Source organism: Uranotaenia lowii, chromosome 2, assembly GCF_029784155.1.
Source record: "Uranotaenia lowii strain MFRU-FL chromosome 2, ASM2978415v1, whole genome shotgun sequence".
NCBI classification, from domain to species: domain Eukaryota; kingdom Metazoa; phylum Arthropoda; class Insecta; order Diptera; family Culicidae; genus Uranotaenia; species Uranotaenia lowii.
The window spans coordinates 385,146,581-385,172,526 of NC_073692.1; the positions used below are offsets into that span (position 1 = coordinate 385,146,581).

The 25,946-nt window shown below is 37.0% G+C and overlaps 1 protein-coding gene and 1 long non-coding RNA gene across 2 annotated transcripts in view; one reads left to right on the plus strand and one right to left on the minus strand.

Annotated features, from left to right (window-relative positions):
- The window catches only part of LOC129743245 (uncharacterized), a 42,677-nt gene extending 32,057 nt beyond the window's left edge, over positions 1-10,620 (plus strand). Inside the window, exon 5 of the mRNA XM_055735221.1 lies at positions 7,151-10,620. Within this exon, the coding sequence (XP_055591196.1) occupies positions 7,151-7,281 (131 nt within the window). The 3' untranslated portion in view covers positions 7,282-10,620. The remainder of the gene's footprint in view (positions 1-7,150) is intronic.
- Positions 10,621-18,479: 7,859 nt separating this feature from the next.
- On the minus strand, positions 18,480-19,368 carry LOC129746543 (uncharacterized). The gene is made up of 3 exons (XR_008737314.1): positions 19,233-19,368; positions 18,905-19,102; positions 18,480-18,843 (listed from the first exon to the last, which is right to left on the minus strand). It is a non-coding gene; the product is annotated as an uncharacterized LOC129746543 (long non-coding RNA).
- Positions 19,369-25,946: the final 6,578 nt, after the last annotated feature.

Sequence of the window (25,946 nt, forward strand, 5' to 3'; positions counted from 1 at the left end):
TGCGGGTTCTGTTTGCCATCGCTATTTGTGACTCGGAAGAGTTGTTCAAAGTACTCAGTCCATCCTTTGAGCTGATCTGTTCGATCTGTCAACAGCTGACCTGCTAGGTTTTCAGCGGCATTCTTGCATTAGCCCACTAAGGCGAGAAACGTCATCAAGTAGTCGGATATCTGCATTGGCGGCGACTCTTTCTCCCTCTTCGGCCAGGGAGTTTGTCCAGGCTTTCTTGTCTCGTCGACAAGCTCAATAACTGCTTTTTCCAGCTACGCGTATCGTATCTTTGGCTGACCAGGTACATGCCTGCTCAATTCCGACTTTCGCCTTTCTCCGATCATCGATCATCTTCCAGGTTTCATCCGACATCCATTCACTTCTTCTTCCACAAGCTTTACCGAGAGTACTATGGCTCGTCGTGATAAAGGCGTTCTTGATTCCACACCACTGTTCTTCGACTGTTCCGTCTGTCAGCAGTTCCGATGCTTGGGATTCAAGCTGTTCAACGTATGCCCTTTTCACCACTGGATTCTCCAACCGGCGGACGTCGTATCGACACCCGACTTTCTCCTGGTGCCGTTGAACACGCGCAACTCTCAGTCGTATCTCGCCAAGGACGAGGTGATGTTATTTTTTTTTATTTATTTACATAAGGCTATGATCATTTAGTATCCGGGCAGTTTCCAACCTCTGTATTTTAAAATCTATTGATTTGATCGAAAAACTTTCTATGAAGGAAATGAAGGTGTTATTATGATATTTAATGTAAAAATATTAAAAAAATAATTTATCGTTGATGACAAAAAATACTCTTACTTTATGATAAAATATAATTTTTATCTTTGCACACTTTTTTCAGCCATGTATTGATCTATTATTTTTACCACAGAAGCTAAACCTTTTCAAAATCATGTTATTTTACACAAACTTATCTGTAAAAATCAATTGGAATCTGGTTGGAACCTTTTCATGAGTAGGCATCTCGAAGAATGTGACCTCTTAAATTCGGGTTTAACATAAATTTCTTGGTCCATCATAAAACATCTGTCACATTGCGTAAAACCCGGTTGCACAGATTGCGATCCATGGAACTGCTAATTTTTAGTTAATTCCCGGGTGTCCACTTGACAGGCAATACTTTTTGCCTGTCGGAAACGGATTTACTGCATTGTTAAGAGGTCTGCATTCAGTTGTCCCCAATAACCATAAATTTGTTCCTATAGTTGAGATCAAGGATTCCACTCCGATGCTTGGTTTGAATTTCGTAAGCATCCTAGCGTGGCTCCTTATACTTCTCAACCATCTGGACCAAAAAAAATCAGAAAAAATAAACAGTTCATGAGTTTTCAAGTCAAAAATAATGAATTTCAGAGGCGCAAAGTGCGTAAAAGGAGCAAATTTGTGCAAAATTATTTTTACTATAGCTTTTTGCACCGTAAATATCTCAAACACACGTTAACGTAAAAATGTGAAAAAATAGGCAAGATAGTCCTTTTCACAACCAACACAACGCTGCTAAAGTTTTGCATATCCGAGATCTAGTAACCTAGCTATCACCGCAATGAAGTGCCCGGATACTAAATGATCTCAGCCTTAGTATTCCGTCTCACGACATAACTTGACGAACATAATTCCTAAAATTCATTCGGTCCATGGCAACCGTTCTCCAATTTCTCGGGCACCCCACGTTCGCCAGATCACGCTACACTTGGTCTAACCACATCGCTCGTTGCGCCCCCGCTTGTCTTGTTCCTACCGGAATCGTAGCGATCGCCTGTTTTGCAGGACAGTCGTCCGGCATTCTCGCAACATGTCCCGCCCAGCGTATCCGGCCAGCCTTCACCACCTTCTGGATACTGGGTTCGCCGTAGAGTCGCGCGAACTCGTGGTTCATCGTTCGCCTCCACAACCTTTTCTCCTCTACGCCACCAAAGATGGTTCTTAACACTCGTCGCTCGAATACTCCGAGTGTACGCATGACCTCCTCGAGCAATATCCATGTCTCGTGCCCGTAGAGAACAACCGGTCTAATGAGCGTCATTTATAGGTTACACTTCGTGCGAGGGCTAAGTCTTCTCGACCGCAGTTGCTTGTGGAGTCCATAGTAGGCACGACTTCCGCTGATAATTCGCCTCCGGATCTCACGGCTGGTGTCATTGTCTGCGGTCACTAGTGAGCCGAAATAGACAAAGTCTACGACTATCTCTAGCTCGTCGCCGTCGATCGTGACCTTGTTATTACTGGACAAGCGGGTTCGGTCGGTCTCAGATCCGCAGGCCAGCATGTACTTCGTCTTGGACGTATTAATCATCAACCCAATCCTTCCTGCTTCGCGTTTCAGTTTGTGGTAGATCTCCTCCATCGCCGCAGATGATCTGCGACTATATCAATGTCATCGGCAAAGCAGATAAGTTGATTGGATCTGTTGAAAATCGTGCCCCGCATTTCGCCCACCGTTCGTCGAATAACCTTCTAGCGCCACGTTGAACATCATGCAGGATAGACCATCACCTTGTCGAAGCCCCCTGCGCGATTCGAATTAACTCGACAATTCACCCGAAATCCGCACACAGCACTGCGTTCCATCCATCGTCGCCTTGATCAGCCTGATCAGCTTCCCGGAAAAGCCGTTCTCGTCCATGATTTTCCATAGCTTGCAAATTACCCCTTCCTGCCACTCCTCCGGTAGCTGTTCTATGTCCCTGATCCGAACTATTAACCGGTGTAGGCAATCGGCCAACTTGTCCGGGCACATTTTGATGAGTTCAGCTGCGATGCCATCCTTCCCAACCGATTTGTTTCTATTCAGCTGGCGACTGGCTTCCTTAACTTCACTCATCGTTGGGAGTGGCTCCTCTACGTCGTTGGCTACGCCGGCGATGTACCTTCCCCACCGTCTTTATCTCCTGCATGTGCTTCCACCTTTTGATCACCTCACGATTGTCCGTCAGGATGCCCCTGCCCTTATCCCGGCACATTTCGGCTTGCGGCACGAAGCCTTTGTGGGGTGCGTTGAGTTTCTGATAGAACTTTCGTGTTTCTTGAAAACTATGCAGCTGCTCTAGCTCCTCGAGCTCCTCCTCCTCCAGGCGGCGCTTTTTCTCCTGGAAAATTCGGACTCGCTGCCTCTTCCGCTGTCAGTGATTTTCCATATTTCGACGGGTGCCTCTTTGCACTACTGCCGCCCGCGCGGCATTCTCTTCGTCCATCACCCTCCTGCACTCCTCGTCGAACCAGTCGTTCCGTCGAGTTCGCTCCACATAACCGATGACGTTCTCCGCAGCACTGTTGATGGCTGTCTTGATGGTATACAAACAGTCCTCGAGAGGGGCTTCGTCAAGCTCGCCCTCTGCCGGCAGCGCTGCTTCGACCGATTGCGCGTAGTCTGCCGCGACCTCAGGTTGCTTCAGTCGTGCGATATTTAACCGAGGCGGGCGCCGGTTTCGTGTGTTGTTCACTACGGAGAGTTTTGGGCTCATCTTCACCATCACCAGATAGTGATCTGACTCGATGTTGGCGCCTCGACAGGATCTGACGTCGATGATGTCCGAGAAGTGCCGGCTGTCAATCAAAATGTGGTCGATCTGTGACTGTGTTTGATACGGTGATCTCCAGGTGTACTTGTGTGGGAGGCGGTGCTGGAAAAAGGTACTACGTACGGCCATTCGTTTGGAGGCGGCGAAATCAATGAGCCTGAGGCCGTTTTCGTTGGTCAGCTGGTGCGCACTGAACCTTCCAATTGTCGGTTTAAATTCCTCCTCCTGGCCGACCTGAGCATTAAAATCCCCGATGACGATCTTGATATCATGTTTTCGGCAACGGTCGTATTCACGCTCCAGCTGCGCGTAAAATTCGTCTTTGTCGTCACCGGTACTTCCGAGGTGAGGGCTGTGCACGTTGATGATGCTGATGTTAAAGAACCGGCCCTTGATTCTCAACCCGCACATTCGTGAGTTGATCGGCCACCACCCGATCACGCGCTTCGGCATCTTTCCCATCACTATTAAAGCTGTTCCAAGCTCGTGTGTGTTACCGCAGCTCTGGTATTTGACACGACCATCTGGGTACGTTCGTACCGTGGAGCCCTTCCAGCATACCTCCTGCAGCGCTACGATGTCGAATTTGCGGCTCTTCAATTCGTTGGAGAGCACGTGGGTACTGCCCACAAAATTTAGAGATCGGCAGTTCCATGTTCCAAGTTTCCAATAGCTATTCCCTTTTCGTTGCGTGGGTCTTTGCCGATTTCCATCCAAAATTTGTTGTTCGTTGTTCGTTGCTTATGTTTTTTTGTAGTCACGGGCTCGAAAGGCCCGCAGCTAACCCCACTATCTCGCAGGGGGACCGTCGTGATGTTGCTGTTTTGGGTCCCGAAAACCACCAGGACGTTGTTGCACTCCGCACGCCGCCCCTGACATGGAGAACAGACGCGTACGAAGCCCCCTAACTCAGTTTGCATGTGACCAAAGCATCCACCGGGGTTGGGTTGCTCGCACCCCAGCTAGCACCACGGGGAGGAAGAGAATCGAGGTGATGGTCAGATGCAATGTCTGCGCTTCGTTTGTTGCGGACATCAAAAAGGCTCCATTTTCGGCTGATTTTCTTGATTTGATTTTCTGTTCGGCCATCTCGGGATACCCAAGTGACCTTATGTGCTGGTCGATGGGGGAAGAACAATCCACCTTAAGGGTGATACGGTCAAAATTTGGTCAAGGGAAAACGCGTGTAAATAGGTGAAATCGTTTATTTAAAAAATCAAATTAAATATCTATTTCAAGCTTAATTAGTAATTAATTCAGGAAAAATATTCAGTTAGGCTTCCGCTTTTCCAAATCCGAATTGCTGGGCCTTACGCTTAACCCCTGGCATCAGATTTAGTACAGCCACCTTGTCCACCTTCTTCGCCGCAGAAAGCCAGTTTGACTTGAACTGCTGCTCGTCCTTAGCAGTTTTTTTGGTCTCCATTAGGTTTCGCTTGACAATAGCCCAGTATTTCTCAATTGGGCGGAGCTCTGGCGTGTTGGGAGGGTTTTTGTCCTTGGGAACCACCTGCACGTTGTTGGCGGCGTACCACTCCATGGCCTTTTTACCGTAATGGCAAGATGCTAAATCTGGCCAAAACAGTACGGAACAACCGTGTTTCTTCAGGAAAGGCAGCAGACGTTTATTCAAACACTCTTTCACGTAAATTTCTTGGTTGACAGTCTCGGAAGCTATGAAAATTCTGCTTTTCAAGCCACAAGTACAGATGGCTTGCCAAACCAGATATTTCTTCGCAAACTTTGACAGTTTCATGTGCTTGAAAATATCTGCTACCTTTCCCCTTCCTTTTGCCGTATAAAACTCCTGTCCCGGAAGCTGCTTGTAGTCGGCTTTGACGTAGGTTTCGTCGTCCATTACCACGCAGTCAAACTTCGTCAGCATCGTCGTGTACAGCCTCCGGGATCGCGCTTTGGCCGTATTTTGTTTATCATGGCGATTTGGAGTCACTACCTTCTTGTAAGTCGATAGTCCGGCTCGTTTTTTGGCTCGATGCACGGTTGTAGACGACACACCCAGCTTATTTGCGGCATCTCGGAGAGAGAGGTTAGGGTTTCGCTTGAAACTACCGGCAACTCTCCATGTCGTCTCAGCGGCTTCCGGTTTTCGTTTTCCCCCCGATCCAGACTCCCTGGCTGTCGACAAACGTTCCCCAAACACTTTTATAACATTTCTAACGGTTGATTCGGCAACTTTTAGCGATTTTGCCAGCTTTGCGTGCAAGTAGCTCGGATTTTCGCGAATCGCGAGCAAAATTTTGATACGCTGCTCTTCTTTCTTTGACGGCATTTTTACAACTGAAGAGTGAATTCCAAAATCAGAATAGGAGCAACATTCTACACACACCTTCAAAATGAGGGGTGTTCAGGTTTTTTAAATGCAAAATTGAAAAAAATACGTCAAGTAGATATTGACCAAATTTTGACCGTATCATCCTTTATTTTTTTTAAATACTGCAAAATAGGACCGCAATCTTTATTTCGTGTTGATGTGGATCTTTATTCCGGTTTTTCAGGATCATCCTTTTGACTTTGGGATGAATCATAGCAAAGCAAGCAAATCCCAGTTAAAAAAAAATCCGTTTGAAAGTCACATCAAATTCTAGCTTGCACCATAATAAAGCTTAGTTCTTTTAGAAATGGGACACTTTCATTTGCTAATAGCTCGTTAACTAGATATTGGATATTAAAAATTTTGACAGCATTTTGTTGCCTATAAAAAGTACTATTCGACCTATTTTTTTCAAAATTTAAAATTTACGCGTTTTTGAGATATGTACGATGCAAGAGAAAAAGAAAAAAATAATTTTGCACAGTTTCCTTGAAAATTCGTCATTATCAAATTGATAGCTGACAAAACCGTTGATTATTCAAAGAATTACTGAGTTTTTGTGGTGAATAAATATGCAAACACTGTCAATAATGTCCCGAAAGTTCAAATCAAGCATTGGAGTGAAGCACATGATCGGCAACTACGGTTAAAGGTCATCAAGGAAGCCAAGTCTCATACCAGCATTTTTATTTTTCAATAAACGAAAAACTAAGGGTAGATCGCTGAAATGTCCAAAACAATTTTCTCCGATAAGCTGAAAGTGTTGCCTAGCGATTACTCATTGAAATCCAACCTCAAACAACCATTTTTTGATAGTTCCAAATCTCTTAAGCTGTAAAACCGATACCGAAAAAAAACTTTCAAAAATGTGCTCAAAACTACTCAAATTTGTTCATTTCGAAACAACTGTTTCCACTAAAATGCTTCCAGTTTTTTTTTTCAAAGAGAAGTATTGGACCGAAAAGTATCAGAAATTGAAGAAAGAGGGTGAAGCCACCTAAAATATAGATTTTATGAAGTATAAGTTGAAGAAACTGATCAATACCATGACTGAAAAAAGTGTGCGCCGGCCAATGGGAGATACCAAGAATAAAGTAGAATTTTTTTAAACAAAAAACGGTAAATATTTTTTTTCAAATTTTTTCAAGAAATATCATAACATTACCTTCATTTTCTTCATAGAAAGTATTTCGTTCAAACGAATGGTTTTTGAGATACACGCATTTGTAACTGTCCCATTTCTAAAAGAACTAAGCTTTAACCCAATTTAAATCTTTTTTCATTCCAGCTTTCCCAATTCTGCGATGGTGTGTTCCAAGCTGGCTGCTGGCATCATTCATCACCATCTGTGCCCACATCCTTCTTCGGAAATCTTCGGTTGCCAACCTACTCAACGTCATCGTTGATTCGTCCTTGTAATACAGCTGCATCGTTCCCCCCTAAAATGTGTTACATAAACCAACAATTATTATTAAGTCTACTCCTACTGTATACAGCTCGCGCGGCGCGTTTATTGTATCGCTTCTATATCCTTATAAGTATTATTCCACGCCCTACCTTACTTAGTACCATATTTAGTACCAACCATGGTTCTTATTTGTTGAAAAAAGAGACGAGAAGACGAATGAAGAAATTTCTCACAAGTAAGTGGAGACGCAGCTGATGCAAAAATCGGAAGAAAAGTAACGATGAGTAAAACGAAACCACACGTGGCGTGGCACGTTCGAATCCACCCTTTCCCCAAAACGTGTCTGTGTCTAGACTGTATGTGTCTTGTATGTGTGCTTCAGCTTCCCTGTATAGAGATTTAAAATTTAAAAAAAATGTGTATAGAGAGAACTTAAATGGAAAGTAAGAAACCGGAAATCGTGAATATCCGGGAACTGAGACGAGAGGATGGAAAATAGTTCTGATCTACGAAACATTCTACACGCAAAGATTATTCATTTTACGTCTTTGGCTTTCTTGAAGGCTCGAGAACTGTATAGGATTATTTTAATACAGTTTTTTTTCATCTCATGACTGTTACGTCCAAGGCATATCTTTTTCTTAAGCAATATTTTTATCCAAACACTTTCTGCTGATTGTAAGTTTTCTATATTTTTTTTGGATTGAATATTTTTCAAATTATTTTTGATTTTGATCTCAAGTTAAATGTTTTCTCCAATAAATTGACAACTGACAATAAAGATAAATATATTTTCAAAATCACTCAAAAAACATCTAAATTTTAATCAAAGACTTGCTACCAGTTATTACCCACTATCTAGTTTTCGCTAAATCGAATAAAAAATAACTGCAAATATGAAATTGATATCCAAACGGACTTCAAAGGTATCATTATTCAAAATTATTTTCGCGCTAACCTGAACTTACTTATAATTGAGCCCGAAAAAAAACCCTCAGAATGACATGTGTGAGTCTTAAGCTGACGTGAGACCCCCCCCATTTCCATGCAGATATTCCAAGAAGGGTACAAGTGCGAAAACTCGATTAAACTTTTTCCGACCGCGAAGAAAAAAACCCATTTTCTTGGTGGGTTTCATTCCAACTTCCCACCTTTCTCCGGTTTTTTTTTTTGTTTTTTTTTCTGCAACACAGCGCAATTTGGAAGGTAGTTTTCCTCTTTTCGTGGTACCATGATGATTGGTCGGGAAACAAATGTGCTACATACAGTTCAGCTGTCGAAAATTCCAAGGAAATGGAGAAGTTTTTTTGTGTGTTTTTTTCTGGAGAAAGCTGATTTTCTCCCAAACATATGTGTGCCATTGATGGACCTCCCCTGAAAATATTAAGGTTAAGTTGTTGTGGGATGAATTTCGGCATAAAATAAAAGAAATCCTTTAGCCAGACAAGGTCGTTAAAACGGCCGAAAGTGCTTATGTTTGTGCGTGGGCAATATTTCTCTGCTTCCGCCAGTAGCACGTGTGAGGCGATTTTGAAAAGCAGTAAAATTTTGGGCTAGCCTCGGATGGGTAATGTATAGACAAGCAGCCAGAGCGAATACAAAAATAAACTTTTGTGTTCATCAATTAAGACCAAGATTTTCTTACACCTCAATTTTTTTGATTCAAATATGTCTCGTAATTTTTTTTAAGACAAGAAAATCTAGTTTTCGAGTTCTCACCCGTCTAGCTCCATGTTTGAGACGAGCTATCTCTTGAAATAATTTAATTTTTCCTGATATAACGTTTGACCTAATCATAGAAAAGCGGAGAACGAGATGTTGTTCACTGTGAGTCCACTGAGGTGGCCTTTAGTTATATGGAGGTTTTTTAAGGCCAAAATTTCATTGCACCCACCCCCTAATATTGATCCTTTTATCAATGAAGCTAATTGTGCAACATTTTATTTTGATTGGATAACTCTAAGGTGACTCTCAAAAGCCTCAAAGTTCTTGGAAAATTGTAAAAAATTTCAATTGAAAAATGCAACACTGAAAAAAATTAACAATTTTATTTAAGTCAAGATAGGCTTGAATTGGAACAACTTTTTTGAAGTCAACAAGCAGGTTGTTTAGAACTAAGCGAAAAAAAAAGTTGCAGACCTCTTTGTTTTTCCAAACATAATGTATAGGTAAGATTGCCAGATTGCGGTTTTATTCGGGTTAGCCCGGGTATTTAAAATAAAATTTGGAAAAAAATCCAGTCCAACTCGGTGGCCCAAATTTCATTGAAAAAGTCCGGGTTTTTTTCGAGTTTGTTTTCATTCTCATTCTAAAATCAAATGAAAAAAAAAATTGTGTTGTAAACATTTTTTTGTGCACCTTAAACGAAATTTTTTGAGCAAGTTTCATAAAAATAATTATTTATTGTTTTTAAATTGCGACCCAGAGATGGGTCTTGACTCAAACATTCAGTCAGCGAAACTTTTTTTTTTGTAGAGAAATGAATCCAACTTAGATGAAATTTCAGGGACTAGATAAGAGAAAAACTTGAACCCACATCTTGCGCCTCTCCGGGGCCCATGTATTAACATTCTACTACAGGAAACCAACCTGGCGTATGAATGGGTTCAAGATGTTCAAGTCTCACCGGGAGACAAGGCGAATTTTTTTCGCATGTTTTTCAACATCGATTTTCTCTTATCTAGTCCCTGAAATTTCATCTAAGTTGGATTCATTTCTCTACAAAAAAAATAATTATTTATTTATAATTTTTTTCATAAAAAAAATATTTCAAGTTTTTTTTCTTGATTTTTGATGAGTAAATCCTCGGTTTTGACCAAATTTGCCCAGTTATTGCCCAGATTTTGGTCGACAGTTTTGAATATAAATGACTGGATTTTGCCTGATTTTTAGATAAAACAGCCCGGATTTGCTCGGTTCGGATAAGTGATGAATAAATTCTGGCAACCTTATGTACGGGGATATGTATGAGAAATAAAAAATTTGACAAAAATATCTGCAACTTTTCTAGTGCACTTTACACATGTTTTTCATCTTAGAAAAACTTTCTCGTCAACAATCTTGAAAATAGAACATTAAAAATTTTTAAAACTCCAAGATTGTTAAAGTGATTTTTGTAAGATTATTCTTCGTTCTTGAAAGATTGGAATGATTTGGAAATGCATAGTCAATGAATGAACAGGGCTCAATCAACTCTTTTTGCCACAAACATTTGTATGATTGATACAAAACGGAAAGGAAACAAACATCTATCTAATGATTTTTTTTTCTATTTTCCCCACGATCTGCGAACTGTTTTTTTTTTGCATAATTTGTTAGAGTTTTATCTATTATTTTTTAAATGAATTGGAAACCGGTTTCTGTTAATTTGTTTACATTTATTTCATAGAGTTATGTTATGTCATTTATGTAAACGTTGTCTTTAATTTAAAATTAAATGATTTTTTCTCTTGAGCGATAAGATCCGAAAAAAAATACCTTAAAATAGATTTTAGTTATAACGTTACAATGATTTAAAACCATTGTTCGTTGTCAATGATTCCTCTTTTATTGGTTATTGGTATGATTTTCTGATATTGGAAGTCAAGCCTTGAAAATCCTTTCTAAGGTTGTCAGTTTTCAATTTTTAAATAGTGATTCGATCTAACAAACTTTTTTGGTAGAAAGTTATGACTAAAACAGTAAAATTGGAAACATATTTATTTATTGATTAAACTTTTAAAATGTTTGTGTTGTTTTGCAGTTCCATACCAATTTGAATGTATAAGCGAAAATTTGGCCATTTATTGGATCAGGATTGAGAGGTGGGAGCTAGGTTTCAACGAAGTTGGGAAATAAAGGCCTCCATAATATCCACATATTTGGTTTTAAGGATTATCCCACATACACACTAATAAGTTGAAATATGTGGATTCTGCCTGTGAATTCTACACAAAACACTCCAGGTGCCCGGTTGGATGAATTATTGAGATTTAATTAAATTGAGATGGAGATTACTCCGTTTTACAATATCCAGGTCGGAGTCCGGATGTCTTTAACACGAGTTGAACACTGCAGATGTGCATCGACAAAAAAATGTTTCTTATTATTTTTTCACATTTTTTCCTAATTTGTTTGTATTGTTGTCTGGAATCTTGAATTTGTTCAGATTTACCCGGAAATTGCCCAGTTTTTGGAAAGGAAAATTCTCAATCCAGGTTTATCAAAAAAATCATCAGTTTTTTTTCTTCTGAACATCTTTCTGCAAAAATACCTCGGGAAGGCATTTTTTTTTTGTTACTGGGAATGTGGCATGTTCATATTTGTAAAGCCAGCACTGGACTCCTATGAACGTAAAACATGGTTGCAGAAAATTTTTAGACTACTGTTAATTTGATTTAAAAATCGATTTCGTCTTTGATTAGAATTTGGTGCTTAGGGATAACATTCATCAGTTTCTGTTTTGACGGTTTTAAAGAATACAAAGCAGCACCTTCATAATATTTACAAATGCTAGTTTAGCAATTGCTTAGGCAATTCGGAAAAAAACTCAAATTCAAATCATTAACTTTGAAACTCTACAAAATAGAACACAACCCTTTTGGTGGCTCAAAGTAACTAAATTTGTGACTTTTGGTACAGTGAATTCTGAGATATAAAAGGCTGAATGTCGATGTTTCTAGGTTTAGATTTCTTCGCGGTCCAAAAAAAAACAACATCGCGGTCCTTAAAGTGTTAAGTTCGAACAACAACTAACATTGAAAGATGGACAATGGTGCTTCATAATTTAAGGGGCTAAATTTTTAAACATTACTTTTAAAATTTTAACAAAAAAAATGAAATTTTGCCTTTATTCAACTACCCTTTTTTCCTTTAAATTTTACCATTTGATAGGGTTTCTAACGTGTTGTTTTAGAGCGGCTTTCTCTTGGAAAATGTCAATATTTTTTATTATAAAAATACAACAAAAAATACACCAAAACTATAAATTTACTTAGGAAAAAAGTTGAACTTTCACATAAATCAACCTACTGCTTCTAAACGCTTTGATTTCATCAAGAAAGATGTTTCGATCCTTCGAAAAAATGAATATTTCAAGATTTTGAAGTTACATTTTCAAAAATAAACCAAGTTTTTCCCAATTTGAAACTCAACTTATAGGTTTTTGGATGTAGAAAAAAGTTTTGAAATATATAACTTTTGACTCAGTTATTGATGATTATGTGGGAAAATTTCATGTTGATCAAAGTTACCTCGATGATCATTGTTACCTCGTTTTACGGTATTTTAGAAAATTAAAAAAAAGTTTCCAGAGTTATTGAACTTTTGATGAAAAATGGAACAAAATGTGACTTTAAGATCTCTTTTCATCATTTTCAAAATTTTTCAAAAATTTCAACGAAACAGAATAGTACTAACATTTTTGTTGCTTGTTAAAATATGAGAAATTGAAAATAGTCAAAGTTTTTTTCTACAATTTGTTTTGAATTGTTCAAAGGATAATGCAAGCATTAGTTCACTTTTTTTGGATGCAGCCATTGGCGTTGAGGACCAAATGTATGAATTTACATTTGAGCTTAAACGGCTTAATTTTTCATTAACATGACGCGAAGCTCTGGGTGAGTTTTGAATCAGTGAAACCAGGTTGGAATTCAGAAACTTAGATTTTTTCCAGTTTCAAGTCGTAGATGATAGCCTTATCTTGCAGTTAAAACGAAATTATGTCTCAATATTGATTTCCCGGGTATTCTGAGGCTCAAATTCATCATTCCGAGGTCGTTTTCCAACACAGTTTTGTTGGAGTTCACGCTGAAGAAAGCTTTTCTGGATTTGCAAAAAGTCACCAGCTTAAGAATTCACCATCGCCTAATTTTCTGCTCATCTCCACTTCCAAATCAACTGAAAATCATACTAATAACACTGCTAGCCATCTAGTCTATCAAGTTCCTTCCGAAAGTACAATATTATTCCGATTATCGGTCAAAGAAATTCACTTTTCAGTGACGTTGCAATTCAAGTTATATTAATAAGGGGGTAGGATCTAACGGGTAAAAAAAAACACCATTTTCACTATTTTTTTCTAGAGCTATCGTTCAAACAAATGTATTCAAATTTTTTGCATTATACAAAGCATTGTTAAAAGAACATTTAGTAATTTTTTCGTAGAAAAATATTGAAAAATGAACCGGTGATGGAGCACTTTCGAGGATGCCTTTTAGAAAACAGGATTTGCGGTGGACAATGTATCTCAGCACAGAATCAACTGAAGTCAAAAAACCAGAGCAAAATATTATTGATAGATGTTTTTCTGGACCCCAACGTTTTTATTTAACTTAAAAAAAATTTTATGAAATTTTTGTGGCTGTTTGAAGTAAAAACTATAATTTTTCACGAAAAAATCCGCCATTTTTTATCTGTAAAATCTCCCCAAAGTAAAAAAAAAAAAGAAAAACATTGGGGTCTGGTATTTTATATGTAGAAAATATGTTCCAAATTTGAAAAGAATCGGATAAGTAGTTTTCAAATGACGATGTTCACGGACTTTATAAATGTGCTTTCGAGAAAAACGCGTTTGAAGTTTCTGCTCTTGCTTTCTTGCAGTATTAGATAGGAGGAAATAAAGGCCTATAATTTCTACAGTTTTGCTTCAATTGACTTGAAAATTTGACACAACATTCTTGAAATGTTTAACAATAAGAAAATAAAAAAATAAAAAAATCGATTTTTTGAAAGTGTTAGACCCTACCGCCCCCCCTTAAGAGATTCATCAATGTTTTTTTTTTCGAAACAAACTGAAAACCTATTTCTGTAAATTTGTTTTTATTATCTTACAGAGTTTCGTATTGTAATTTGTTTGACCGTTGTCTCATATTTAAAAATTAAAGATTTTTTTCGAGAGATGAGAACTGAAAGGAAATACATTAAAAGAAATTTTGTAACGTTACAATTATGTAAAATCGTATCTCGTTGTCAATGAGACCTCTCTTATTGATATTTTTTCCATTTTCAACCTAATGTTAAATAATATTTTGGCCTTTAATTGGAATGAAATACTGTCATCTAATAACAGTCTCAGTAGAGCCTGAAGCGAAATTCAAAATACCTGATGTGGTATGAAAATGCTCCAAGAACAGCTTTATTATTTTTTCCTCTGATGAGATTCTGATATTGAAAGCTAACTATAAATGTACCGAATAGTGGTATCTTAATGCCTCTCATGTTCTTGAGTTGATTTTTTTCAACCAGATGATATAATCAGATGATGTTTTACATTATCTTTTTCAAGTAGGGGTCTCTCTGATTTGAAAAATGTCACCAATAACCGAAAGGCCATCAGATGACTTGTCGCTTCTAGGGCGTTTATCACCAAAGAAAATGGGTTCCTGTGAAATCTGGTCAAAACACGTCGAAACAGGTGACAAGCAATTTGAAATTGCCTATTTGATATCGAATTAAATGAAAGTCGAATATGAGCAAGACGTTTTCAAAACAATTGTTAAAAAAAACAATGATCTTAAACCTTAAGCATATCGTTCTTTAAACCACACAGTTGGCAATTCAGGACGATTTTTTTTAATAGAAAAAAGGCAAAATTGAACAAAACGTTCTTCAACACAAAGTTGAAGTTTCCAATGAGAAGTTAGAGTTTTTATTTGATTCAGCATATTATTTTAATGAATCCGGGCATCCCGGCCAGATTTGACTTGTCTCGAATTCTTTATTGGATTTATGGAAAAGCCTGGATATTTCAAGAAAATCTGGAAGAATCGATAATCAAAGTATAAAGCGATATTTGTCAGCATTCTTCTGTAAGATCTTTAGTGAAATATACACGAATACACCCATGATGTTCAACATTACTACTGGATATTCAATAAATTATTCAAAGTTATTTGAAAAATTTGACAAGGCTGGGATTGTAAAAATTTAAAAAATAAATATTCGGCCCATTCGGCCATTTCGGCCGAATACTCAGCTCAACTATTCGGTGTGCCGAATATTCGGCCGACCGAATACTCGGTACATCTCTAAAGCTAACCTAGCTAATTCTTGTTATGATTAACACAGTAACATTGGAAACATTTTTATGTATTGATGTAAATCTTAACTTTTAAAATGTGACTTCAACAGAAATATGTATTTTATATTTGGCATCACTATAGGTCTGTATTTTTTATAATTTAAAATGGGTTAGCTAACATCATTTGAAATTTTTAAAAATTGGAAAAAGTTAAAAAGCTCCCAGCATTATGATTTTGTTGTAAATATTCCTTTGATTTTCTATGAAAATATATGACAAAGTAAAAGCTAACCTACTATTTCTATAACTTGAAGTGTTCTAAAAAAGTTTTTCCTCTTGTTTAAATCTTTACGTCACAATGTTTGTGTTCGAAATTTTTTTCGAAAATTTTCATTTTTTCCATCAAAAGTTCTTTACAAATTTGAAGATCTTTGAGAGTCACCTTAGAGTTATCCGAATGCATGAATGGAACCTTCCTGATGATGTAATATTTACATTTGAAAATTTATGTGATGTTCTGGCTGGTAGTTTTTAAGAAAGCGTTAAATGAAAATGTTTTTCGAATTCAATTTTTAGGCAATGCATGCCTCATCTATCATGAATACTTTGAACCACCACTTTTCCAAATCATGGCTTTTTTTGTTTTTTTTTGTTTCCTAAAGTTTGACCTTTAAAATCAGACAAAATTTTTAGTTTGGTCGAAGTTGTTCTGGAACGAACGAGCCACTGAACCACCCTAATATGCGAAAAAGGCCCAGTAGCAATTTGGCGATGCTGCGCGCATTAACGGATGTAATGCGCGCCAAAAACATTCGGGTTTTCCTCGGGTCTCGGGTTTTCCAAAGGGTCGAGACAAATTTAGCCTCAGATTCGGTTTTTTTTTTTCAATCAACCACCAGCGGAGACGGTAACGAATTCAGCGGCCCTTGGGGCCAGAGTTAGAGGTCTAAGTGACCAGTGTCGGAGGTCTAGAGAGACCAAAGTCAGAGTTTCTGTCGGAAAGTCCTTGTGATAATGTCTAAGTAATATATCATTAAAATACAGTCCTCTATAAATCGTTGTAATGTTGTATGAAAGAGTGTGTACGGTTTTATTATTTCATCAAAGAATTTCTGATGCTATCGATCCTGCCATCAGGGGCGATCCTGAATGGAAGTTATGAAAAATATAGCCGATTTTCCTCCTTCGGCACATAAACAATATACCGTCAACTTCAGTGGCTTCTAAAAAACTCACGTCCACAGATTATTATACCCTTTATGCATCAAAAGTTTGAGGGTTAGTGGGAAATCAAACAGACAAAGGCAGAAAAAATATTGGTTTCACCAGTTATTTTTAATTTTTTGGTTTTAATGAAAAATCTAATTAAAAAGTATGTAAATGTTGAGTTTTTGATAAATTTTTGATGCCATGAAAGCCATTACGCATAAAATCACCAATTGCATTGGTATATGCATGCATATTTCTGGTTCTGTTGAAAGTAATTTTTCACTTTTTTTGAACATAATGTAATTGCATACATCTAGGGGTAAAAAATACTAAAAAAAATTCTGTTAGCTGAAACCATAAAAATAAATGTTTGAATGAATGAAATTTCAATGTTGACAAATACGTGATGCAAAACAATCATATTCGAGCAAATGGAAACGAGATTTACACATTATCGCTTTGATTTGCATTTTTTTGCTTCTTACCCCAGGCAGGTAACTGAATTTGAAAAATATTTATTTAAAAAAAATTGGTGATTGTTCAAAAAATATTTTTACACCAACAGAAAAGGATGATTAAACCAGTTTAAAGTTTGTTAGTGATATCATTTAGCCAATCCGGCATACTGGGTAAAGTTTTTTACGGCATTAATAAATGTTAACATTTGTACATTTCTCGACGGATTTCTTAAATTTTGAATCAAAATGAAAAAATTTAAAATACTAGCTTAAGATTCGAAAAATTATGTGCTTTGGTATATAAGTGTTGCATCTAACCCCGTTTGACGGTATTTGACCAGCGATGTTAAAATCACGAGTCTACATACTCGCACTTTGCCCTTCTTTGCAGAAAGATTTTATTCCATTAAACTCAAACTTGAATGATGCTATCGATAGTTCAACTCGGAAAGCATCAGGAAGTAAGCTTCGGGTAAACTCGGCAGGAGTAAACAGCAATCGGGGGAAACATCAGCGAAGCGAACGTACAGTTCTGCGAATTCAAAATTCAAATCAGCTCTGTTCAACAGCCAATTGAAATCGGTTTCAATCGATTTCGATTGGTAAATTGTTGTTCACTCAGCCAATGTTGTGATCGAAACTAATCCAATTGACGTTCAATGAAGCCAATCGAAGTCGATCGAAACCAATCGAAATCGATCAAGCCCGAGAGCAGGATTCGTTTCTATCGGTTTCTATCGCACTAACACAAGGGCAGTTGTTTACTGTCAAAAAACAGCTGATCTGGTTTGTTTTTAACTTTTGATACAGTAAACAGTGCAGTGCAAGTGAAAGAGAAGCCAATCGGTGCAGCGTCAGTGGTGCGTGCCAGTGAGTGTTAGTGGTGTGGTATCATTCGGTTCGGTGTACTCTGTCGGGTGCTGGCTGAGTCGGTGATGCTGTTCCAGTCGTGCTGTACAGGTGGTGTTCGCGTTGGAATGGTGCTATTGAAAGGGGTGTCGATCTATGTGGAGTCGGCAGTGCTGTGCCAGAGGTTCTGTGTCAGTGGTGTAGTTTTGGGAGCATTTTTCAGTGAAGTTGCGGTACCGAAGCAAAAGAAACTTAAACAATAAGGATAAAATAAAATATTTGATAAAAATTTTGAACTATAGAAGAAATTTATTTATGATCTTAATATTCCCATGGGTTAAGGTGACACGGAAGGAACGATATTTGCGTTCTTCTTCTTCTGAGCGTTATGTTTTCCAGCTAGAATTAATCTGCCAGGGTCGAGCTTTCTGTGTACAGTATACTGAATTATGGAGGTGCACATTCTTGAGTACCGTAAATGAAAAATAATCAGTGAACCACAAAATAACATATTTTGTTGAATTTTAAAAAGCTGCAACTATTGTTCACGAAATTTTCGATACTTTTCTTGCTTTTTCATAAAAAAAAACTCATAATAAAACCAACATTAATAATTTTAATAGTCATTTTTCATAACAATTCAATTGGATTAAATGAACTTTCATTTGTTTTAAAGCGTATACAACATACTTGTTTAATTGTTTATTGGTTGTATATAATGAAAATTAATGTTAAAAGAATATAAAATAAATTAATTTTTTTTTTCAAGAAGATTGCTGTTTGTGTTCCACCGGGGTCCTTAAGAAAACATGATATATGACTTAAACACTGAATGCTGTTTTTGAGTTTTGTCGCCATTTGGTGGATATTTAACAGCAATGATCGGTCTATCCGATCGTACTCCACAGTCACAGCTTCGACATGTGCTAAGATCCCACTCGCTAAACAACCGTACTTTCCGCTGCATGCCATCGAATTGAATCTGCACTCAGTCAAACGAAGGTGATCCTCGGGCCTGTTGTGAGTTTCCAGTAAGTGCCGGTGTTCTAGTTAGGGACCTAAACAAAAAAAAAACCACTTTTTCTCATAATCTGCTGAAAAACATCACACAATACTAACCTTTTTCGCTTTTGAACTTCAGGTGCCTCTGGAAGAGTGAGTACACTTCCTTCAGTTTCTTCCGGAATCGTTTTTTCTGCCTACCCTCTTGTTTTGGCAGCTCATCTATCTTGGCGGAAACCTTATCTTCAGGGTTTGGATGAGGAACGCGCAGGTAGACAACGAAAGAATTCATGTGTTCTGGACATCGTTTTTATACTAAAAAAAAAGATAAAATAGCCGTTAGTTAGGAATCCGATGAACGAGTTACAGATTGATCCGATTTTCAATGCCTATCAATTGCTTGGTCACTTTCTAATTGAAGAACAAATTTATGAGATTTACTTACCAAGTTTTTCCCGATGCTTTGTTGGTATCTATTTTATAAACAAGGAGGAAAAACGGCTGCTTTTTTATAAGTTAAGAATCCTGAAACCTCGAAGCGCACAGCTGCAGTATTTCTTATTCATAAATAAGAAAATGACAGATGGCAACAAACACAGCGTTTTAGTATTATGCCATATTCGTTTTCATCTGGTGGAAAGATGGTTGTGCACCAACTGCTGTCATCTTCATATAAAAAAAACGCTTTGACAGCACTTGGTGCACTACCGGTGCACCACCAGGATGAAAACGAATATGGCATTAGTGTCTTGCTGTTCATTCAGCAGCCTGATAGAAATCGATCGAAGTCAATTGGAAAAACAGCTGATCAACTGTCAATCCATTTCAATTGATTTCGATTGAGTTTTGTTGAACACACCTATCGTTTTCGTTCGGCAGCCGAACACATCAATCGGACAACGCATGGGGGCGTGGCTAAAAGTGATAGATACAAGGGAACGGGAAACGAGCGAGAGAAGGGTGCGAGGAATGTTAACTCGGCCCGTCGGGCAACGATCGCTCGTGTGCATTCGTGTACGGTAAGCTTCGTTCTGTTGTTTTGTTGGTGTGATTTTATTCCTGCGAGCAGAGATGCTAATATGCCTGATTTTTCAGGAATTGCCTGATTTTTCGAGGCTCTGCCTGACAACCTGAAAAGCCATTGAATTTCCCTGATTTTTCAAAATATGCCTGATTTTGCCTGATTTTTGCGAATGTTATGAAAAATGGGTGGTAAGGAACTAAATTAGGTACCATTGCTGAAGTTAAAAAGTGAAAATGTTGCTGAATGAAACCAATCGAAAGATTCCCATTAATTCATATTTAAAAAAGGGAATGAAAAGGATTCTTTCGGCTTTGATTCAGTAGAATTATGCAACCAAGTAGGCTCACAACACAGTAAAAATGTAGAGTGATGACCAAAAAAAAAAAAGGTCATCACTTTAAGAGGAATTTCCGTTACTTATGTAGCCTGATTTTGCCTGATTTTTATTTCACCAGTTCCCTGATTATTGAAAATATATGTTGGCAACCCTACCTGCGAGGCATGGAAAACATCAATGCAAAACTGTACTCTTCGTTTTGTGTGCAATCACGTAATGATTGGAACGAAGATAAAATCAATCTGCACACAACAAGTTAAACTCGGAAGAAATCAGCCGAATGATTTTTTCCGAAGCGAGTTTACGCACCTCTGTATTTGACTATTTATCACTGGACTACTGTTTTTGCGTAATGGCACGATTTCAGATCCAACAAAAAAAAAGTATAAACTTCAGCTCATTGCAAGATCCTCAAGGAATCCTTAAACGATTTATCATAAAAACTTTGGTAGATAAGTTGATTTTCAGCTGTTTTTGGGTCTCCTGGGACACTGGGATTTTCCTGATTTTGTCTAAAAACATAAATTGGCGCCTGAAAGTATGCTACGACTAAAGGGTTGTAGACAAACTTAAAGAACTCTCTATATCGGAGGCATTGAAACTTAGAAATGAAATGTAATTTAGGTGGAAAATAGTCAATCTACCGTTTATCTTCCTCCTTGCATGATTTTTGACAAAGTTAAAGCGTCCCTGAATAAAGAATCTAGTTATTTTGAATAAATGTTCAAGTTTCCTAACGAAAAATGCTTCTAATTTTAATAAGGGATCAAGTATCGCATTAAGTTTTGGAGCATAGAAATTTGAGATGACATGCTTTTAGAATCTGTAAAAGATGGCGAGATTCTGAATTTTTCAAAATAGATGTGATAAAATAAGAAAATGGAATCAAGGATCCCCATTCTCCCCTATATTGTAAAACCAGGATTATATTGAAGAGGTAGTAAAGTTGGGTTCAAATAACATACTGAATTTGAGGGGTGAATTAAGAAATGGGGTATGAAATGAGTTAAAAAATGTTCTAAAAAAGGAAGAGAGAATAGACAATGCTCTTGACTTCAGATTTTGCTGGTGAAATTTATCTTAAAGCATGATTTTAAATTTGAATAAACCATCTTGAACATTTAAATACTCATTTATACAAATACATTTAAATATTTAAATACTAAGTCATCAGATACTATTTCTTGTTTAAGTATAATTGTGATGAGAAGTTTAATTAATTTATTCAGATGAAATAATTGTCACTTAGTTTGCAACATTACAACTCTTTTCTCTTTAATTGTATCATTTGGCTACAACTTTGTAAAAGTCATCAATTTACAAATTTGTAGCCAGAGATTTTCCCTATTAAAGCATGTTGTTGACGTTAAGAGTTGAAATAACGCTAAAGAGAAAACAAATGTTTTAACAGTGATTAGTAATTATGATTTTGCCATTGAAAAAACCATTGAAAGGATTAAAAAATCTTCATAAAACTATAACGTTCCAGATCCCCGATGGATTATTTTAAATAAATGCTCAAATTAAAGCGAGAAGTCCCAGATTTCGAATGGTGCAAAAATAAGCGATGTTAAATTTGAGAAAAAAACAAATTCCTCCCAGAGATTCCGTGCATCATTTTAATATTTTATTCACCTTTAACAGTCCAAGATGCCATTTCAAAAATTCATCGAAAAATTCAATCGAACAACCTTTCAAAAAGGCAATAGAATCACCTTCAAATAGGTTATCAAAAAAAGAGAAAACAAAAAATTAACAAACACAACCGTGTGACCGAATCGGTCCCAGGAATGTTCTTCTCTTTGATAAAAAGCAAAAGGTGCAATTCTGCTGCATTGAGAGTAAAGAAAAGAAGAAACTCTTGAACGACCAGCATCAGTGAGGGTGGACGCTTCGCTTGGCTAGAACTGAAAGCATCTTTGCGGCTAACACAAATAAGAAATGTGAAAAACCCGGAAAAGTTTACAAGCTGGAGCCAAGAAATTGAGATATCGGGTTTTGGGGTGGTGGGGGTGAGAAAAATCATACAAGTCCTTTAGAAAGCTTTCCCAAGCACACTCAACTTCCGGTCGCCAGAACCTGAAGTGGCCTGTTTCGGTTGCGTGTTTCTGTGCTCGTGTTGACGAGAGTTGCTGCTCTATCTGAGTTTTGCCGGACAAGCGCTGTATTTCCGTGCTGTATAAATGTGCTTTATTTACCTTTGCTTCTTCGAGAGAAAAATGTTTTCGAAATGAGAAAAAAGAAGAAATTACCGTTAGCTAAAAACAGAACGGAATTACAAGTTTCAATAAAATTGAAGTAAAACTATTCAGCTTCAGTCGAGTTTGTCATGTTCGAAAAAAGGGGTGCAGTTGAGAAGTTGAGAATTAAACAAAACAAAAAAAAATGCAAAAGTATGAATGAGTCCGGCGGGATTGGTAGATAAGGTAATAAGTAAGAAGTATGAGCAGAAAAAAAAACCTCTCTAAAACACACAGAGACTATAAATGTGATAACTTTCGTCGTCGTAGATGAACAGGATTATAAAACGTTAAGCGAAATAAAAAATCTGGTGACTTACTCTTCTAGTGAAAAAAACGGAGAGGAAAAGGACAGATCGTCAACTATCCTGTATAAAAGCTAAAGAAAAATGAGCGCCCAAAAAAAAAAGAGATGGAAAAAAGATTATAACTTGTTTTACTCGTGACGAGTAAAAGTTTAAATAAATTAATTGCTGGGAGCGAATAAAAGGGGGCGGTTAAACATAAAAGACGAAAAAAAAAACTCAATTTTGATGTTAATTCTATAGAGCGTTGCGGAAAAGCGATTCCCTCAAAAGAAGTAAGTAGAAGGGTAAAAAAAAGAAAGGGAACGAAGAGCAGGACAGAGATAAGGCTTTAAGCTTATTTGCTGTGTTGAACATTTTCGTGAACATAATTAAGGAAGCTAAAACATTATTGATAGTTGTAGGGACAAATGAACGAACGCAAGAAAAAAAAAACCGGCAGCTGAGGGAGATGCTGAGCGAAAATTGACGATAAAAACGACAACGCTTCGTTGGATGACGAAGTAGTAATATTTTTAGGAATTATAATTAATTCGACTAAGATTACCAACTGTACATATACAAACAAGCAGCTGCTACTATTAGTAGGTACGGAGAGAAATACAGAGATAAGACGGATTAAGTTGGTTTGTCGATAACTTTCATCTTACTTCGAAAGCCCTTTGCCGGAAGCCGCCGTCCGCCGGAAGACAAAGTTCTCGAGATGATTTTCGCGCTCGCAAATTCGCAACTGCTGGTTTAATGCTCTAATGGCAAGTAGGTATGGCGCCAAAACTTGGTAATGCATTTTAATTAGATGTCTGGAAGTTTCTTCAAATCAAGACTGCTGTAAAATTGAGCTCAATATTGGGCTAAATATTGAACAGAACTGTTGATTTAACATTAGAACTTCCTAACCCTTGCCCATATGAATTTTCCACTTGAACCTTTCTCATAAAAAAAATTTTTAAACCGTAATTCATCATATCTTTTTTATAATTTTTTTTTTCTGTGCGAAAATCTTCACCAGATATTTATTCAAATTTAAAATGATAATTATTGAAAAAAAAAGATGAAAGTGTAGAAAATTTTTCCACAAGCTTAATCCGGTGGGCACTTGTCTTTTTTTTTTTTTAATTTAATGATAATAGAATTATTGGACTGATTGATTGGTTTCTTCGAAGCCTTCATTGTTTGTTTTGAAGTATATTTAGATGCAAATAAGTTAAAATGCAATTCATTTTCTTTGAAAAATGAAAATGGATGAATGGCTCCTAGTTTTTGCTATCGATGTTATACACTGAATTCTTCCAAAATTTATGTTTAAAGCAGACATAATAAAATGTAGGTTCCTGTGCAATGATACCTAAACTATACCTATTTTTGCCATATCTGTAAAATCAATACTAAAAAGTGCGTTTTTTTCAGCTCAATTTATTTCTGATCATGATTTTTCATCAGAGTGAATTGAATGCCAAATCCTGATATCATTAGGATCTCACTGTTCTGCTCTCTATGAATATAAATTAACTAACCATAATGATGCCTTGTTTCGCTATCGTAGAGAAATTGACACCTTATAATGCTATCGTTCAGCGATCGATGCTTAACTTTGGTGTTTGTTTGCCAGCATCTTTCAATATATTGATACTTTGATGAAACCTAATTCCGCCATATCGTGAATTGTGTCGCTCAATTATGCTATCATTTTGAGATTAATTGCTCATTCTGGTAACAGTTTTTTATCGATTTAGATATGAAAGTCTGCTCAGGAAAAGATTATAACTATCTGTATACTTAAATTGAAGTCAATTATTTTCAGGAAATATTTAAAGTCGTTTATGCTGTGCCGATTCTCTAGTATAGACTGTTCCAGAACAGATAAGCACACTTTCAAAATAATAAAAAAAAAATCTTTTAATAAATATTATCCATTTTATTGTAACACTGTATGATTATTTTTTCCCACCCAACACTGCACTGTTATTTGATGAAATTCTTTAAACATAAGCCAGACTTTGCATTTTCCCTTGAAATTACTGATTAGCTTCACCAGTGCACCTTTTTAAATTTTCCGATGCCATCAACTGGTTTTATGTATTTTCACAGCTTCGCTTTGATCAAAGCCCAAAAAGTCTCGATTGGCCGTGCATCGAGGCAATTTGGCGAATTAATGTTTTTAAGCACAAAACAGACGTTTTGGCTTTTGTACCACCCTTGTGTTCTTTTATTAGTTGATACCCTAGTGTGTCTTCGGTATCCCGAGCAGACTATGATGCCTGAATCGATAGCAAACGGTAACCAAAATGAGCTTTCAAAGCCAAAATGTTTCACATTTTTTCTGATGGCAAAATAAGGTTTCATTGAACCATGAATATTAGACTGAGTCGATTTGGGGTCATTTTTGAATTTCACAAACCTTGGGGTCTAAAAAGCTTCGTTTTGGCCCTAAACTCATCCATGATTTTTTGCAGAATTTTTAAGTAACTTTTACATGAGTAAATTTGAACATTTAGGTTTGTATGGAAGAAATGAAGTTTTTGAACTGAAAAGTCAACATCATTTTTGTTTCTTCTGTGGAACCGAGCCAGCTGATGGTTTTTGTGCCAATTTATAAATTTCCTATAGAAACTTTTCCACTGAACAACTTTGTCGAAGACCGTAACTTCGTATTTTATTAGGCAAAAAAGTGATTAGCTGTTTAACAGAGGTATGTCTTTTTGCATCGATTAACAATAAATTCAATTGACATCACTGCTGGAGCCTCGCGAAGTTTTGCAAGAAAAGTAGTAGGCCTCGCTAGGCACCCTGCAGTGATGTCAAATGAATTTACTGTTTATCAATGCGAAAAGACATACCCCTGTTAAACAGCTAATAAATTTTTTGCCTAATAAGATTCGAAGTTAGTGTCTTCAACAAAGTTGTTAGGAAATTTTCTCCTAAAGGAAATTTATAAATTGGCACAAAAACAATCAGCTGGCTTGGTTCCACAGAAGAAACCTAAAAGTTCAAATTTACTCATGTAAACGTTACTTAAAAATTCAGCAAAAAATCGTGGATGAGTTTTGGACCAAAACGAAGCTTTTTAGACCCCAGGGTTTGAGAAATTCAAAAATGACCCCAAATCGACTCAGTCTATTGAATATGTCAATATATGATGGCAAATCAATACCTGAATAAGGTATTGAGACCAAAATGAAAGCACTATTTGGTTATGTGCTTTCCGAGATAACAAAACACGGCATCATTAAGGTGTCATTTATTATGATATAGC